This window comes from Lytechinus variegatus, chromosome 16 (assembly GCF_018143015.1).
Source record: "Lytechinus variegatus isolate NC3 chromosome 16, Lvar_3.0, whole genome shotgun sequence".
In the NCBI taxonomy this organism is placed as follows: domain Eukaryota; kingdom Metazoa; phylum Echinodermata; class Echinoidea; order Temnopleuroida; family Toxopneustidae; genus Lytechinus; species Lytechinus variegatus.
The window spans coordinates 4,111,165-4,127,783 of NC_054755.1; the positions used below are offsets into that span (position 1 = coordinate 4,111,165).

Below are 16,619 nucleotides of genomic sequence, written 5' to 3' on the forward strand. Positions count from 1 at the left end.
GTTCTCAGCCAATCGAAATTCAAAGAATTTATCAGATCTGACAACTTGTCAGACAAAATTGTTGATGACATGCTCCCCGGACCAAGTATGGTCCTCTATCTTTGTGTGTGAATTGGGCAATCAATGTACTAGTACATGTTCTTGTGCCAGAGCAGGAAATAATCATACTGATTAGTGATTATGATAGGAACTTCACTAATCGTGCACTAGTCTGGTTCAATACATGTAACCTATCCCCTCTCATGTTTGCAAACTAACTCTAAGAGGTCGTTCTCATTACGCTTTCTAAAACTAGTTTACTGGAAGCCGATTCAGGAAACCAGTTTGGAAGGTCGTTTTGCTAGCATTCCCACTTGATCACACGAAAGTGGTTTTCAAAATCACTTCAAGTAAAGCGCTCTTGTTGCTATGGAAAAGCTTGCAGTGGGGTGACACGTTTCGCGCGAAATTCGAAACCGCACCATGGTCATTCTACACCTGTTGTGTGGAGTAGCGCGCTCAAAATGTGCGAAGATTGCTTCCCGAAAACCAGTTTAACGAGGCAAAGCGATCTTGAAAACTACATCGCGAAGTGGTTTTCCAAACTGGTTTAGAAGATCGCTTCCAAGACTGCTTCGACCGTTCTCACTAAGCGTTAAACTAGTTTCCACTAAACTAGTTTCCAGTAAACTAGTTTTAGGAACGTAGTGAGAACAGCCTCTAAGTAATTGAAATAAGCTGCACTATGGAGAAAGTTTAATGCCACATTGCCAATATGGCACGAGAAGGGTATGTGCACTTGGGAGAATTTCTATCAAAAGATTCTTGTGAAAATGAATAATTTTATTTGTTTATAATTGAGTGCCCCTCAGATAAGGTTTGAGTATGTTCCTGCTTCCCTTTGTTTCTATGGACTACATGTACTGTAGAAGCCAGAGTCGTCATTATTCTGTTCCTTTAGAGTGAAAATGCCTCAAAGCATAAAAAAAATTATTTCAATGTTTGCAAAAGCCTCAGGCTTGGGATTGTGCCTCAGCGTGCTTGGTCGTTCTTTCAGATTCTACTGCTTCTGTTTAGTTATAATGATAATAATAGTAATAATAATGATGATGATGATGATGATGATGATGATGATGATGATGATGATAATAATAATAATAGATTTCTGGAAGAAGTCCGGTTGCTGTTTAATATACCAACAGAACATCAAGTTGTGGACAATGGAAATAATAATAATAATGATAATGATAATAATGATGATGATAATAATAATATTATTATTATTATTATCATTATCACTATTACTCTATATAAATGTTATAATATATTTGTTTATATAAAAAAAATCATCAAAAGTAGGTCATTTGATTCCACTTACTCCATTTATTGTCATTGTAGGCGAAAGTACATTACATTCTCAATTGACCCAGATAGTAACATCTGAAATCATTAGAAATAAGGTTGAATCCTAAAACGTGAGTGAAGCATGTTTTAGAGTAGCCGCTTCCTGCTTTGCTGTGCCAAACATTTCTGGCCTTATTTCCTTCTATCTTTGACTTACTAATTGTAGTTTTTAGTCTCAAAGAGGCAAATAAGATTTCTTTTCTTTCATTTTAAAGAGCTTAAAATTGTGTTTGTGCTGTTAGTCTACTCATACAGTCTTGAGGTAGACCATAGCTTTCCACTTTCTTGTTTGTTCAGAAACCGCCAGTTAGTTGATAACACACTGCCCTAGATCTTGTAAATATAACTTTATGAAAGTAATATCTGGGTCTGTTGGTGAAGACTACCTTCCTTTCTGAATCAGATTCAATCAGTATAGTTTGATTTTATCTTCTGATCTTTTTAACATTTCATTAGAGTCGCCTACAAGGTCTAGGATGCTGTAGCTGTATGTATTTGAGCAACGGAACATACTGATTCACTTGTACCTGAACTACTGTTATAAGGAATTCAACATTTCTTATATTTTTCATACGGTATATCAATGGGTCAAGGGTAAAAGTGCTTGTCATTGGTATTCAGCCAAAAAGAAGTTGCATTATTTTTACTATGGATCACATTTCATGTTGCAATGAGAGATGATTCCATTCAGATGTTGTTATTCAATACTTGTCATCGTGGGTTCTCTGTTTGTCGAATCTCTGCTTTGATGTGCTTTTGTGGAATTTATGATGATATTTTTGTATATCTTTGGTTGGATACTTTGGACATGTCTTCTTGTAGTTGCTTCCTTGAGCACAGAGGATTATTCTTTCATCCAGACCCTTGGAAAATGAGGCTAATGTCATGTATGGATGCACATACATATACTCTTCTGATGATTTTTGTTTTGTACATTCAGTCAAGTGTGATTAAAGGGGAATGAAACCTTTGGAACAAATAGGCTTGTGTAGAAACAGAAAAATCAAAGAATAAGAATAAAGAAAGTTTGAGAAAAATCGGACAAATAGTGAGAAAGTTATGAGCATTTGAATATTGCTATCACTAATGCTTTGGAGATCCTCACATTAGCAATGCGACAAGGATGTGTGATGTCACTGATGAACAACTTTCCCTTCGGTGGACTATAAGATACCCTCAAAATGTCTCCTTTTGCTTTTTGTTATGATGATACAAACTCTTGATCCATGATGTATTCTTAAAAAATATGTATTACATGCCCTCATGTAGACAGAACACATGATTTATGGATAGATGTGATAAAAGAGGCAATTCTAGTGAAATATATACTAAAGTAATGGGGAGAGTTGTTCACAAGTGACATCACACATCTTTGTCGCATTGCCAATTCGCTATCTCCATAGCATTAGTGATCGCAATATTCAAATGCTCATAACTTTCTCATTATTTGTCTGATTTTTCTCAAACTTTCGTTGATCTGTTTCTTTGATTTTTCTGTTTTCACACAAGCGATCTTGTTCCAAAGGTTTCCGTTTTTCACTTTCAATTTTACAATAAATTGGGAAGTTTGATGTAGTAGTGGTCCAAACTAATAGTCCAAACTTTCTTCTCTTATCTGTTAGTATATTGTTCAACTCCAGTTTGTATCTGTACTTTCCAAAATCAACTTAATTTATTTTCAGATGTTACAGCAACTTTGGATTATACTTCCTCTCCATAATGCATTTGTCTGGATTCAGTTCAGATGTTAATTATCATAGAAAATTGGGTGATTTTTCCCATGACTTTTTTTAAATTATAAGCACTTTCTAGAATTGATCCATTTATCATTGAAATAGTAAAAAGCTACCCTTCTGCTAAACTAGTATTCCTCTCTTGCTTTCAGTCCAAAAGTAGTATAATGAGATTTTTTGCCGTAGGATGGAAAGAGATTGCACAATGTATTTGTTCAAATGTCAAACGAAACTAGATTAAGGGGCAACAGCCATGTTTAGTCAGAATTTAATTGGATCAAATTGGAACCTCCTCTTCTCCTGTTTGGCTTAAAGTCCAAGATTGATGTTTTCAAGTAGAATCAGGCAAAGACCCAATAATCAACCAGGGCACTGTCTTTCAAATAGGTATTTATAATGATAATAATAAACATTTCTTGTATAGCATCAAATTATGATTATAACGTCTCTAATTCAAATAGATATTATTACTGCGGCTAAATCACATCTCTTAAAAATCATGCTTGTTTATAAAATCATTTCCATGCATGTTTAATATATTTTAGAATCTTGTGTTACATCGTACATTGTCATGACTTACATGGACATATAAGGATATCCTTATTGGTAAGGGCAAATTTTGCTTGAAACGTCACTGCCAGGAAACAACTCTTGAAGGAAAACCAAAGCTGAAATAACACAAGTGAAAACAAACAACACAACAACTTTCATTTGATTCAGTTGTGTAGGCTTTACATTGGGTATCAGATTAATTTGATTTCATTAATGTGTGTATTTCAGGATTAATCAGGAACTTAAAAAATATATATGTCATAGCCTGAGCTGATAAGTCAGTTTTATAATCCATAGATATTATGGCCCATTTTGCTCCTCATTTTTCTGTAATATAACAGATAAAAATGTAAGGGTTATTGATTGTCATATATTTAAAGCTTTTGAATTCAATTGTATTGAAAATTTCTCTTTGAAAATGGTTTAAAATTATAAATATACTAAAATAAGACAAGCAGACGGAAGAAAGATTAAAGAAAATGGGGCAAACAATCAGAAAGTTTGAAAGTTACAGGTGTAGTTGATTAACTTAATATCGAAGGCCAATTTTATTTTACCTATGTTGGAGATCATCTATCACTCAACTGCATCGCAGATGTGCCTTCTCTATCAAAAATATCCTAAATGAGTAAACTTTGGCAAGACCTTCTCATTTCCTTTCAAGGTGGAAATCCAATGCTTTCTGGAGTCTCTGGACCACCACAAGTCCACCACAAACAAAAAGTTTATTTGAATAAAAAGAGAAAGAAAAGTCCAACAAGTATAACACTGCAAGTTTCATCAAAATCATATGTAAAATAAGAAGCTTATGATATTTTACTGTTTTCGCAAAAGAGTTTGATGCCCATCCTATACAGTATTCAATTAATGCAAATGAGGGAACTAATGACATCACACACTCACTATTTCTTTCTATTTTATAGGGTAAATTACATATACAATATTTGAAATTTTGAATATTTGACAATTACAAACTTCATTGAATCACAAAAAGTCACAACAATTGCAATTCCATATTTTCTGGGAGGAATCAATTTTATTTCACATTATAATGGGGAAAATTTTTAGAAATATTTCACATTTCATGTAATAAAATAGTAACATTGTCTGTTCCCTCAATGTGCTTTATAATGTTTTGTGAAATTAATTGAAATTGAAATTATGTCCTAACTTCTTATTTTACATCAGATATTGATGAATTTTTCAGTGTTATGCCTGTTTGATTTTGGTCTTTTTTCAACTTATTATTGATATTAGTACTATTTTTGTTTGTTTGTGGGGGGTAGACTTTCCCTTTAATATTAACATTGAAGATCAATATGATTCAGTATATGAGTCTAGACCCGGTTATTTATCAATTGGGCATTTTCTTCTTTTTTTCTCATGTTGATTTATGTATTTTAGATGGGGGAAATGTGTGAGTCATGTGCAGAGTCACTTTGTGTTTGAAATCCCAGGGGCAGCATCATCATTGAATAATCATTATAGGGGATTGCTGGCATTGCCAATTTGAAGATTGATAGAGGCTTTAGGGGGGAAACAGTGGTGTCTATGTTTTATTTTTCATGTTTCTCCCTTTTTCTTTTTGTCTCGGTTATCGTTGTAATTCCTCCACAGCATCTTTTTTCAACTGTATGTACAATCCCTCGCACATTATCTCTGATCTATTTCCCTTCCTTTATTTCTTTCTCCCTATCAGTTCCTCTTCTTTTTGTTCTTCATATCAAATTCCTTCACATTTTTTTGCCCAATTGCCCCTTTAACCCCCTCTTTCCGCTCTCTCTTTTTTCTTGCAATATACTTCTTCCCTTCCCATATATAGTTATGAGCCTTCCACATATTCCCATATTCTAACATGCAAAAAGAACAATGGTAGATTTTTTGTGGGGGTGGGGTGTGGGATTTGCCCTCAAATATCTAATGTCTTTTTTTGGTGGTCTTGTACAAGTTGTAGGCTGAGGTGCATCTCCATATTGTATCCTATCCCATCACTGTTGTTTGCTTACCAATCACATTGCCTTGAATTTTAATTGCTGGAATACTCCCCTGGGAGTGGCGAATGTGCATATAGTGTATAGAGGCAAGTCAGAATCCAATGACCAGGGGAGCGTTTCATCACCATCTCTGTCCACAAGTTGGGTCTGAAGGCTTTACTTGATTCTGATTGGCTGAGAAGCTGTCATGTTCACAACGCTCCCTATGGCATTTTGTTCCATACACCCAACTCCTCTCCTACCATTCTTCTCTCCATCCATCTCTCTTTCACTACCCTTGTTCCTTTTTCTTTTCTTCCATTCTCCCATCCCTCTCTCATTCCCTGGCCTTTCAATTTTTCCTTCCACATGTATAGTTCACCACCCTTTATGATTCTAATGCTGGACCGGTATATGGATACAGCGTTATCCCCACATGTGGGTTAATATGTGAGGCTAATTGGTCCCCGAGTCTCCCAAGGGGTTAGGAATCCCAGTCAGCTTAAGATTTTCCGTTGAACTTTAAAATATTTTGATCCAGGGGTGACTAGGGACATACAGTAACATGTCAGATCTATTAATACTCTTTAAACTTAATATTTAGTTATGAAATAATTCATTTTAAGCTTGTTTTTTTTATAGCCCAGAAGATTATAATACAATATTGGGCTTTATGAATTAAACATGGGATGGAGGCCTACCATCAACTTGCAAGGGGATGTCACAAATCGGAGGGGACTATATTATCAAGAAGATATCACTGATATCTCCTTGATTAAAATGCAATAAAAAGGGAAATGTTATTTTCTGATGTGTCCATGGAGTTAGAAGGGGGCTGGTACAGGGAGCAAGTGCTCCAATCCTTCTTGGCTTGAGGGCAAAAATTTGCATGGATGCCTCCCCTTTTCCATGTACTTATCCTGACCCTTCATATATACATAGGTATAGTTGGTTTTACTTAGTTTAAAGCTTAGTTTTGGTAAATCCACCAAAATGCGCCTATCACTATTCCAATTCATTGCTAGCTAATATGAATGGATATGCCCTATAACAGTTATGATGTGGAGGATATGAAATGAAAATGTGTTTTACAGGATAAATTTTGCGATTTTACATGGAAATTTAACTTGATCGGGTCACCCGATCAAATTAAAATATCTGTGTGTTTTTGTCTTTCAATTAAATCCTATTCCAAATCATGGAATGGGCTGAAACTTTCAAGATATGTTCTTTGTCTGTAACTTTTGGATATCTAATCACTAAATTTATAAGATAAGTGCTTGAATGCCCATTTTTTAATTTAAAACAAGCATCGCCGAGAGAGGGCGCTATATATCCAAGATTTGAATATTTGAAATTTTCTCAGAGAAGAGCAGTTGGAAAAATATCTAACGGTCTCTACGCTTCAGTAAGACTGTCATATTAGATGATATTCGATTATCAATCACATTATCGACCCTTTACCAAAGCTATACACAGGCTTTAAGAACACTGAGGTGTAATGACTTAATAATCTTTGAGTGCAGATTCTTGTTCATGTATTTTTAACACTAACCTAACTAGATATGATTATGAATGTGAACCCTGAAATGGATGTATTCATTTGTTGCGAATGTTGTGTCACATCTTCGTTGACCCCTCCCCAATAAAGGCACTTGCTTTACACCTGCTTAACTTGGCACTGTGCTAGCAGGATACATTATTCCCCGAGGAGAAACTTGGCCGCAGATGCTGTCACCCTTTTCCTTCTTCCAGCTTACAGTGTAAACTCTTTCAAAATAAGCTGTGTCCTTTGGAAGTGGGTGAGGAGCGAGACGATGAGGAGAAGGAATGCTTTGAAATTTGACAACATTCATGTTTTCTAAACCACAGCTGTTCAATGCAAATCCACACATACGCGTCTGTGAGCTGCTGAAACTCTGCCGAAGCGTGAAGTGATTTTCTGCCCCAGTCGCTTGCCAATTGGCAATGTTGGGAATTTTTTTTTAAAGGATTTATATTTGGTGTTGAACTGTGATATATACCAAGTCATCGCTGTGGTTTATCCCCGTATTTACTCTTTAGGGCCTAGAGCAAAATTACATTAAAGAGATATTTTTGAAGCAGCTACTATGGACACATGTTTACAAACATCAAATGATTATGTAACGTTGATAAGGTTGATTGTAATATTAAGATGGTTCCCGAATAAACCCTGTTTTCTGACCAACGAGAATTGTGCTGTTGTTAGTCATTGATATTACTCTCCCAATAGGAATGAATGTTCTGGACTTGTGTGAATAAAGTGAAGTTCTCTCTTGAACCAAGCCTTTAAAAAGTGATCAGCGATGACTGTGCAGTCTCCTTCCTGGGGGTGAACAATAACCCTGACATAAAGAAAAAATTGTCCTGATCTCGGCGTTGAACCCTTGTGGGTATTGCAGTTGAACTTGTCATTATGCAGACTGAACTATAGCTTTGAGGATTGTTATCATGCGTAAAGATATGAGTTCATGCAATGTCTTCTTCTGGTGAAAGGACAGGTACACGTAGCGTGTTACGCCAGAGGCTCTAGACTATACAGTGTATGTGCCTGAGTCTGAATGATCTTTAATAATGCAACTGTCATGCTTGTATTGCAAGTGATTGCCTGAGGATTACCTTGTTGGGATAATCTTTGTATCTGCCACTGTTGAGCCTTGGGGATGCCGAAGGGGAAATATGTCTGCTATATTTTCCTCTTAATTGACTCGATTTGAGACTGCATTGTAAGGCTGTCGTCATGTTCATGTGTTTACACTGGATAATAATCACGATGGAGAATGTAAAGCCGCTCTGTTTCCTTAAACGTCTGTTTGCTATCTCTTATCATAAATACCTCAGTTGTTGTTAGCGTACTTTCAGGAACTAGACGTAAATACATGCATATGGGACTATGTGTGCCTTCCAGAGGAGATCAGTGTATCATTAATGAGACTCACATTGAGAGGAGACTGTGAGTGTGATCACCTGTCCATCTACTAGCTTTGGAGTAATTAACATTTTCAAAATGGCTGCCCTGGTTACGTGGGTGATGTCAACGGGGGTGGACGCGGCAGACTTCTCCCAGATCCTGTTTTGGCCCGCCGAGTTGAAGATCGATCCGTCCAAACTGGGTAGGTATTTGTAATTGTTTGAGAGTGTGATGAACGAGGGGCCGGTCATTCATCACAAGACAAACGGTGCATGCATGGCGGAATGTGTTATGAGATGGGGGATGAGATTGCCTCTCTCTCTCCGAAAGGCAAATGCTTATCCTCGCTGTATGCATTGCATGTGCAGCTAGCGACTCATGTTATTATGCCGACATTGTGGGGATAGCCTTGTGCTTGTAGTACATGCACAGTATGTCCAACTATATACAGCATGTGCTGACGTTCCAATGTTGTGAACATGGATACATACATGTATTTGATTGTACTAATGGATATAACATTGCAATAAGATGTACATGTAGGTTTTGATTAGTCGTTGGATGTTGCCATAAAATGTCTTAAACTGACTATTTTTTATGATACCTTGTATTAAAATTCAGCCCCATTTATTGATCACTAACCCTAAGGTTCAGTTGCCCAGTCCTCTCAATATTGTTCTTAGAATGCAGCTTTATCATGAATATGTTATAAATTCTCATTCATTTCCCCATCTCGTCTCTTCTCCCTTTCCAATTCTGCCATTTCTCCTTCCTGTCCCCCTCATTCCATTACCTTCCCCATCCTTTTTCATATGCTGGTATTAAAACTGAATATACAGTTAAGGCCGAAAGTTTACATACACCCTTGGAATTCAGTGAAATTTGTTCACTTGCCAAACATCATTAAATTTACTATATCTTCAGAAATATAAATACTACCATGAAGAATTTGGTATCAAATGAAAGAGCATATTGAGCTCTTCCACATGAATGGAATACCGTTGAGATCAAAGTATATTTCAGGTATAAGTTTCTTTGAAGAAAAAAAGTAATATTAATGTCATTGTATTCTATTGTTAGTTTTTATATTTTCAAACATCGTTTCATAAAAATATATAAATGTCAAATCTATGATTTATATTACATTTTCTATCATGATATGTCACCACTGAACAAATATGTGTAATCTGAAATGCTTGTTTTGAGAAGTAACTAGCACAAATATGAAATGTTTTTGTGAAGTTTTTATTTTCAATTTGTCTAAAATATGAAGATATTTGGGGAAAAATTTTCACCTAAATATTTTTCAGCTCCTGGTGACAAAGCAATGTGATGAAGGGGCATGACATACTCATTAATTTGATATCAAATTTGTCATGATAGCACAAATATTTTATAAGATACAGTAAATTATATGACGTTTGACAAATGTCAGCTTTTCTTTGAATTTCCTGGGTGTATGTAAACTTCTGGCCTCAACTGTATATTTCCCCTTTCTTGTACAGACCTCTCTGTCCTCTGTTCATTTAAATATACTAAACAAGCATATTTGTCATATTTTCTGTTTCTGTCTGTGGTAACTCCCGTATGAACTCGGCAGGACAGCATTTTGCTGGTAAACACCAAGCTGGTATATATGTATAACCAATTACCTATGAAACATTATACGTCTAGGTTAAAGAGAAATTCCAGTAGTTGCAGTTAACACTGATTTCATGAGAAAGTCTGTAAAACAAGGCTTAATTGCAAGTATATCATCGAGGATCTAGATCTGGTACAGTTACATTAACTGGACTTTGTGAAATCTTGAAATCTACGCTGAAAAATGTTCACACCGAAAATCCCCAACACAGATAAGCGGCGTGGGACAATGTATAATTATTGCTCAGGGCGTCGGGCCCGACGCCCTACCCGAATCCCGTGCTTATTTGCTGATTTCTCAGCAATTACACAATTTCTTCCAGAATCCTTTGGCACATGCGTTTTATTTATACAAACAGACACTTTAGTGGTCATTTCATTGGATTCTGTACGAACTCATTTTGATATCGTTACCAAAACTAGCATTTACCTTTAATAATCAGTCATAGTGGCTGACGTTATAGACGACAGATATCACTCTTACGCCTTTTTATCAAAGTGGAGACAATGGCAGAGTTGGGATTCGAACTCACAACCTTGCGATTAAGAGTCCAATGCTCTAACCACTGGACCACATGACCTGAGTATTAGCTTCAGTAGATGTAAACTTACTATTTCTGTGGAGTCATTTTACCACTGAAGTATATATATATGTATGACAAGTGACCTAGTATCAATGTATTTTGACATTATTTGGTAGTAAATTTAGTTTGGTCAGTTGTGGGGTCCGTTGCAAAAAGAGTTGCGTTTGAACACAAGTAAAAAAAAATCAATCGCAAGTCCCGAATGCGCACTGTTGATTGGTAGAAAGTCAAGATACGCTGGATTTTTAGAGTTGCAATTGATTGCAACTCTTTCTGCAACGGTTCCCAGTTCACTTATCGCAAGGTAACCAGTCTCATAATGGAACAGTGTTTCCACTTTTCAAAAACGAAACCTGCAATTTACTCTGAAAGTTGCTGGAATTTTACAAAATATCTCATAATTTCACAAATGTTCTCCAGTCTTCTGTAAGATGTTATAATTCTCTTCTATACACAAAAAGGGCCAAATACCGTAATGATCCAAACATTTTGAGGGGGTAAAATATTAAGTATCAAGCAAATTTTATTAAGAGTTGCAAGCGAGCAAAATTTATGACATTTAATTACAAAGTTCCAATTTTGTGATAAATTTTGACATAATATTCAGAAAATAATATCATTCCCGGCCAGAAATGAAAACTCTCAGAAAACTTCATGGAATTTCTCACTTCCTGGAATCATCCAATTTATTTGTCAACAAGAAATTAGTTTTTGAAAAAGTACATGTATAAATTATGTATTCTATACATGAAATTGACAGTGTACCTATTCTGATATAGCTTCACCATGATATGAATATAACTCACACTGATGAACTAACGGTAGAAATACACGATAAATGCATATTATGATGGATGGTGGATAAATAAATGAATGAATAACTCGAGACAGGTATTAGGCCTATGTATAGGGAAAGAGAGAAGGAGAAGTGGGTGAGAAGGAAAGAGACAGTGTGTGTGTAGGGGGAGGGTGAGAGGAGAGATAATGAGAGATACAAGTTGAGAAGGAGAGATACAAGTTGAGAAGGAGAGATAATGCTTCTAGTAGTGTTTATTTCATCAACTTGTATAGAATGCATTCATTTTTTAGAAATTTGAAATAAGTTAAAGGTGTTTTAAAAAAAAAGGATGACACAATTTTGCTGCCAAGTGCATGGTATTGCTATTCTTTGGTTTGTATGAAGGATAACTCTGCATGTGTTCGAATCCAACCCTTTGCAAAATCCACAAGGATTACATCTTGAGACAAATATAGAATTGAACTAAAATGTGTCGGGTGATCAATCGATTTTTCACCCGTGAGTGTTGGGCAGGGCTGAACACTCTACCACGACAGTTGGAAAACACTCGCTTGTTGTACTTGAGCAAACAAATCAGCAGCACTTAACACACCTCTCTCATTACTGGGTTTGGGATTGTGTTGATTCGCTCTTGATGAAAAGGGGAAAGGGTTTAATTAGTGCCTTCCCCCTCCTGTCAATGATAGTAGCCCCCTTTGGATTTCGTCAGGGAATGATCCTCATTCAGGATTCTGACTTGGGGTTGGAAAGCTTGGATGAGGATTGAAGCTGGAGAGCCCCATCATCTGTCCGACCACTGCAGAGAACTCTGCCATCATTCAGATCTGCTTGATTTGGAAGCCTTTGCTATGGTAATTGGAGATACCATCATCAACCATAGGGGGGAAATAATAATTAGAAATCATCAGATGAACTCGCCTCCCGTCGTCCTGGGTCACCTGTCGGGAGCGTGTTGAAAATTACCAGCTCGTAACGGGATGATGAGTTTTATGCATGAGGAACATACCGTATCGGTAACTTGATTGATATGAGATTGTAACCATCAAGAATTACGTACATATGCATCAGAAGTCGGGACATCTGGTGGAATGTACCTGCAGTACCATTTCCATTCCATCATCGGTATTTCCAGATCTGCAGTAGACCGATGTCTTTGGCAGATGCTGCACTGCAGGAGACGGGTTAGCAGTATTTTCTTGGGCTGTAAAAATAACTGTATACTCTGCAACTGACAAATTTGAATTGAGTTTAAAGAGTAGCATGGTTTGCATATTAATCCTGAGGAAAGCACCTATTACTACAACTAGGATAGAGCCAGAATCGTTGCAAGACATTGAACATTAACTAGTGACTCTAGATGATTAGTATAACCCTCCAAATTTCCAAGTTATATTTAAGGATAGTCAAGTCATGTGTGTATCCAGTTAGCCGAAAGTGAGAGGGAAACTTAAAGTGAACTGTCGAGAGTTTCTGAAAGAGGAACCACGTAATAAAACTACTCTTCAGGTCAAAATTGCAACTCAACAACCAGCTTCAGAGAAAACGACACTTTTTAGGAGTTAGATTTGACCTGAATCTCCCTTGGCCTCAAGTTGGCTACAGTATGAAGTTAAGACTGTATCCAAGTTGTGGAATCAAGGACTTGATTTTCAATTTTATATCATGAGATTTATGCAAAGGATAGAGGAGGATTCGCTAATGCCATTGATATATTAATCACCATTTGATCTCCATGAGGACATAATCAGGTATTTGAAGAGATTTGTTAATCTGACCGCACTTGAATAAGGATTGAATATGGATTTACATCGAGACAATAACATACATTGAACCATCCTGCACATATTGTGTATTGTTTCTCTGTCTCTCTTTCACCAAGAGAAATATTTCATTTTTTTTTCAAAGTAAAAAAAAAATCATTTCTCCAGGCATAGATAAGACAGAGAGAATGAGACGCGTCTTGAAACAATAACAGTTGTCCCCCCTCCTTATGTCAGCTGCCGAGACAGAGATCATCTTGAAGTTGGAGAAGAAAGATAGAAATTTGTCACCTTGGCATCTGTCTCATACTGCCGATAAGCGCTTCGACGAGACATTCGGGTGTAGTTCAGTCGGCAAAACAGGATCAGAGTTCGCTTGCATCAGTTTCAGAGAATTAGCGAGTCTGTTATGAGTGAATATCTCTAAGGAAATGACTATTTTCATCTTAAAAAAAGATTTATTAGATCAGTGGCCTTTTGTGAGGCGTTTCAGAGTTGTTGAGGAACTGTGCTCAGGATCAGATTGCTCGGAAGTTGATGTGGACACCCTTTAATCAGATTTCAAGCTCAGTTTGATTATTATCAGCCCAAGATGCAACTGAATGCGAATGTGGATGATAGTTACTATTAAAAACAACAATTTTTATCTTTCTAAAGATCTTTAGACACATGCTACCATTCCATATCAGTTCTATGCCGAACGATTTGTGGCACATGATACTGTATATGATGTCTTTTGAATCAAGACATGTCCAAAAACAAGATCATGTTTCATGCTCTTCTGGACATTCATTAGATATTCACTTTCTAGAGGACAGGGCAGAGCTCTCAGTAAAGCAGTAATATGAGGGCTATTTTAAGTGGATTGCAGTAAAGGAAGTAAAGTTTCAATCTTGACAAGTGAAACAGGAGCAGAAGAGTCTCTTAAATTCCTGGCCAACACCTTATGTGTCATGCCTATTAGGTTCCACCTGTGCCATGCTGTGAAACCTGTATCCTGGAGGAACAACCCTGCAAGATGCACCTCTTAACTTTGTCACATATTGCCAAAAGTGCATCTACATCGAAAATCAAAAGATTATTATTGCATCGCTTGCACACCTTCTGATTAAACAACAATAAGAAACTTAGGAATATATCATAAGTTTCGTAAGTTTCTGAAGAGCTGCAGTATGTAGATCAGCAACCAGGTGTCCCAACGTTTTTTGGCATTTCCATCTTGAGATGATTTTCACCTGACAGTTCTGAGGGTCTCTTAATTCTTAAGAATTTTCAAGGTAGATGCTGACACCAAATTGACTTTGAAGGTTGTATCTTCAACTTGAATATCCTCCAGAACCTTGAAAACCTTTGGATGTTGACACCAACTTCTTGTGGATCCTGTCATTGGATCCCCAACTTGACTTGAGTGTTACAAACTCTGCAGAGGCAATGAAGGAAGTATCCGGTCAGACCAAATAGCTTGTCATGAATGGATGTTAATAGGATATTAAATTGCTGAATAGTCAGCAATACTGGTCTACTGGAATTGAATCCTGAAGTTGTCAAAGACGGTATTCTATGGATTAAATGAATATGTCTCTGGGAAGAGTTTGGGAAACCATGAATTCGCTGGCCACCTTTTTCTTGGAGTTAGACTGGTCAGATCACCATATGAGTAAGTTATTTGGCCAATTTAAATAATTTTATAATTGTACTTTGTCTTATTTCTGATATTTGTATAGTAGAAGTAGATATGAATATATCAAGTGGAGATATAGTGGTACTAAGCAGGAGAATGCACAGTGAAATAGATGATGCTCAGAGAAAGTTTGTGGAGAAAAATGGGGTTGGGTGAGGTGGCCTTTATACATGTAAGTTTAAACTCCAATCAGAATAGTCAATTTATAATTCATGCTTCACTCAGGATTGAAAAAAATAGAAGCTTTAGGTAGATGACCTTTCTAAACTGGATCTCTATACATTATTTATAAGGGAGGAATGGCCATTAAAGAGATGCTGTCAGTTTAAACAGCTCTGTCAACAGATATTTTCACAATTTTGCCTACTCGTTTACGGTCAAATTTGGGAAGAGAGGGTTATGACATTTTTTGAATTGATTAATGCCCTTCTGGCTCCAAAAAAGGCAGTATTATTTTGTCCAATCCAGTTATTTGCCAAACACTTAGTCCCCTTTTCCCGCTGTTGGTTCTTTGCACACACAGATTCGTTTTACCTATTCCATAACTGCAATTGGCAATCAATACTCACAGCTGTTAATCCCTGCTATAGACAAACAAAATAAAAATTTTGCCCTCATTTTTGGAGGAAATGCAAGTAAAAGCCTCAGCTTTAAATCGTTGGATATATTTGTAAAACTTGTGTGCTCTATACATTGCTCAACTCAAATGCACTCTTCCTCGAGAAGGTGGCGGTAGCAGCTATTTATTTCTGTATTATGCCTACGTCCTCAGAAATTGGTCAGTGGTTGTTGGAGGCATGATGTTTTTGGGTCATCCAGCTGTCCATCTCTCCTCTTTATCACTTATTAATTGAAATGTCCAGATAACTTCAAACTTGAATCATTTATGCCTTGTACTGCAAATTGGACTAATCATTTGGGGTAAAATCAAGGTCAATATCAATAGTTATAGAGATCAGTATACTTATAAATAGAACCAGCTTTAAAAAAATGTTGCATTGTGCCAGTTTGTATCTATGTCAATTTTAAATTCAGTATGTCACACATGAATTTGTCAAGTTATTATAGAGCTCATCACCTCCAATAGTTTTCATTTTACATATTAAGTGACATGACTTGAGTTGCTTTATAAATTCAAGTTTCTAAAGAAAACTGACCTACCATGAAATCTTATAAAATTTGGTTAATACATCATTATGGTTTTTACTTTTATAGTGAAGCCAGTTCATTGATGCATATCAGACAGTTAATTGGTTACATGGACTAAATTGAATTCAAGGTTGTCTGTAATATTCACATCCAAAATTCTTTGTTTCATAAACCATGACATCACCCTATGTCTAAATGAGACATGATGGACTCATTAAAATTGATCACTGACTCAGCCGTTAATTCTATGTGCTTTGCTACACATCAGTGCCCCGCGATAAAGGTTGCGACTTGCAAAACGATGTAACGATTATTCTGATCGGTTACTTAGAAAATATATGTGTGCAGTGATGATAAGTATGAAAATGAGGGAATTGATGATATTTCTTACATATTTATTTTCTGAAATATGAAATATCTTATTTTTTCTAC

At 36.3% G+C, this 16,619-nt stretch overlaps 1 protein-coding gene across 10 annotated transcripts in view; it reads left to right on the plus strand.

The window, feature by feature from the left end:
- Nucleotides 1–8,647: 8,647 nt before the first annotated feature.
- LOC121429483 (guanine nucleotide exchange factor DBS-like) overlaps nt 8,648–16,619 on the plus strand; it is a 114,868-nt gene continuing 106,896 nt past the window's right edge. For 5 of the 10 annotated variants that reach the window (XR_005971939.1, XM_041626508.1, XM_041626516.1 and 2 more), the window contains exon 1: nt 8,648–8,775. Coding sequence is in view for 9 of the 10 variants with exons in the window: in XM_041626508.1 (XP_041482442.1) it covers nt 8,670–8,775 (106 nt within the window). In the remaining variant the exon portion in view is untranslated. The remainder of the gene's footprint in view (nt 8,776–16,619) is intronic. The other 5 variants (XM_041626517.1, XM_041626511.1, XM_041626510.1 and 2 more) reach the window with 2 other exon arrangements.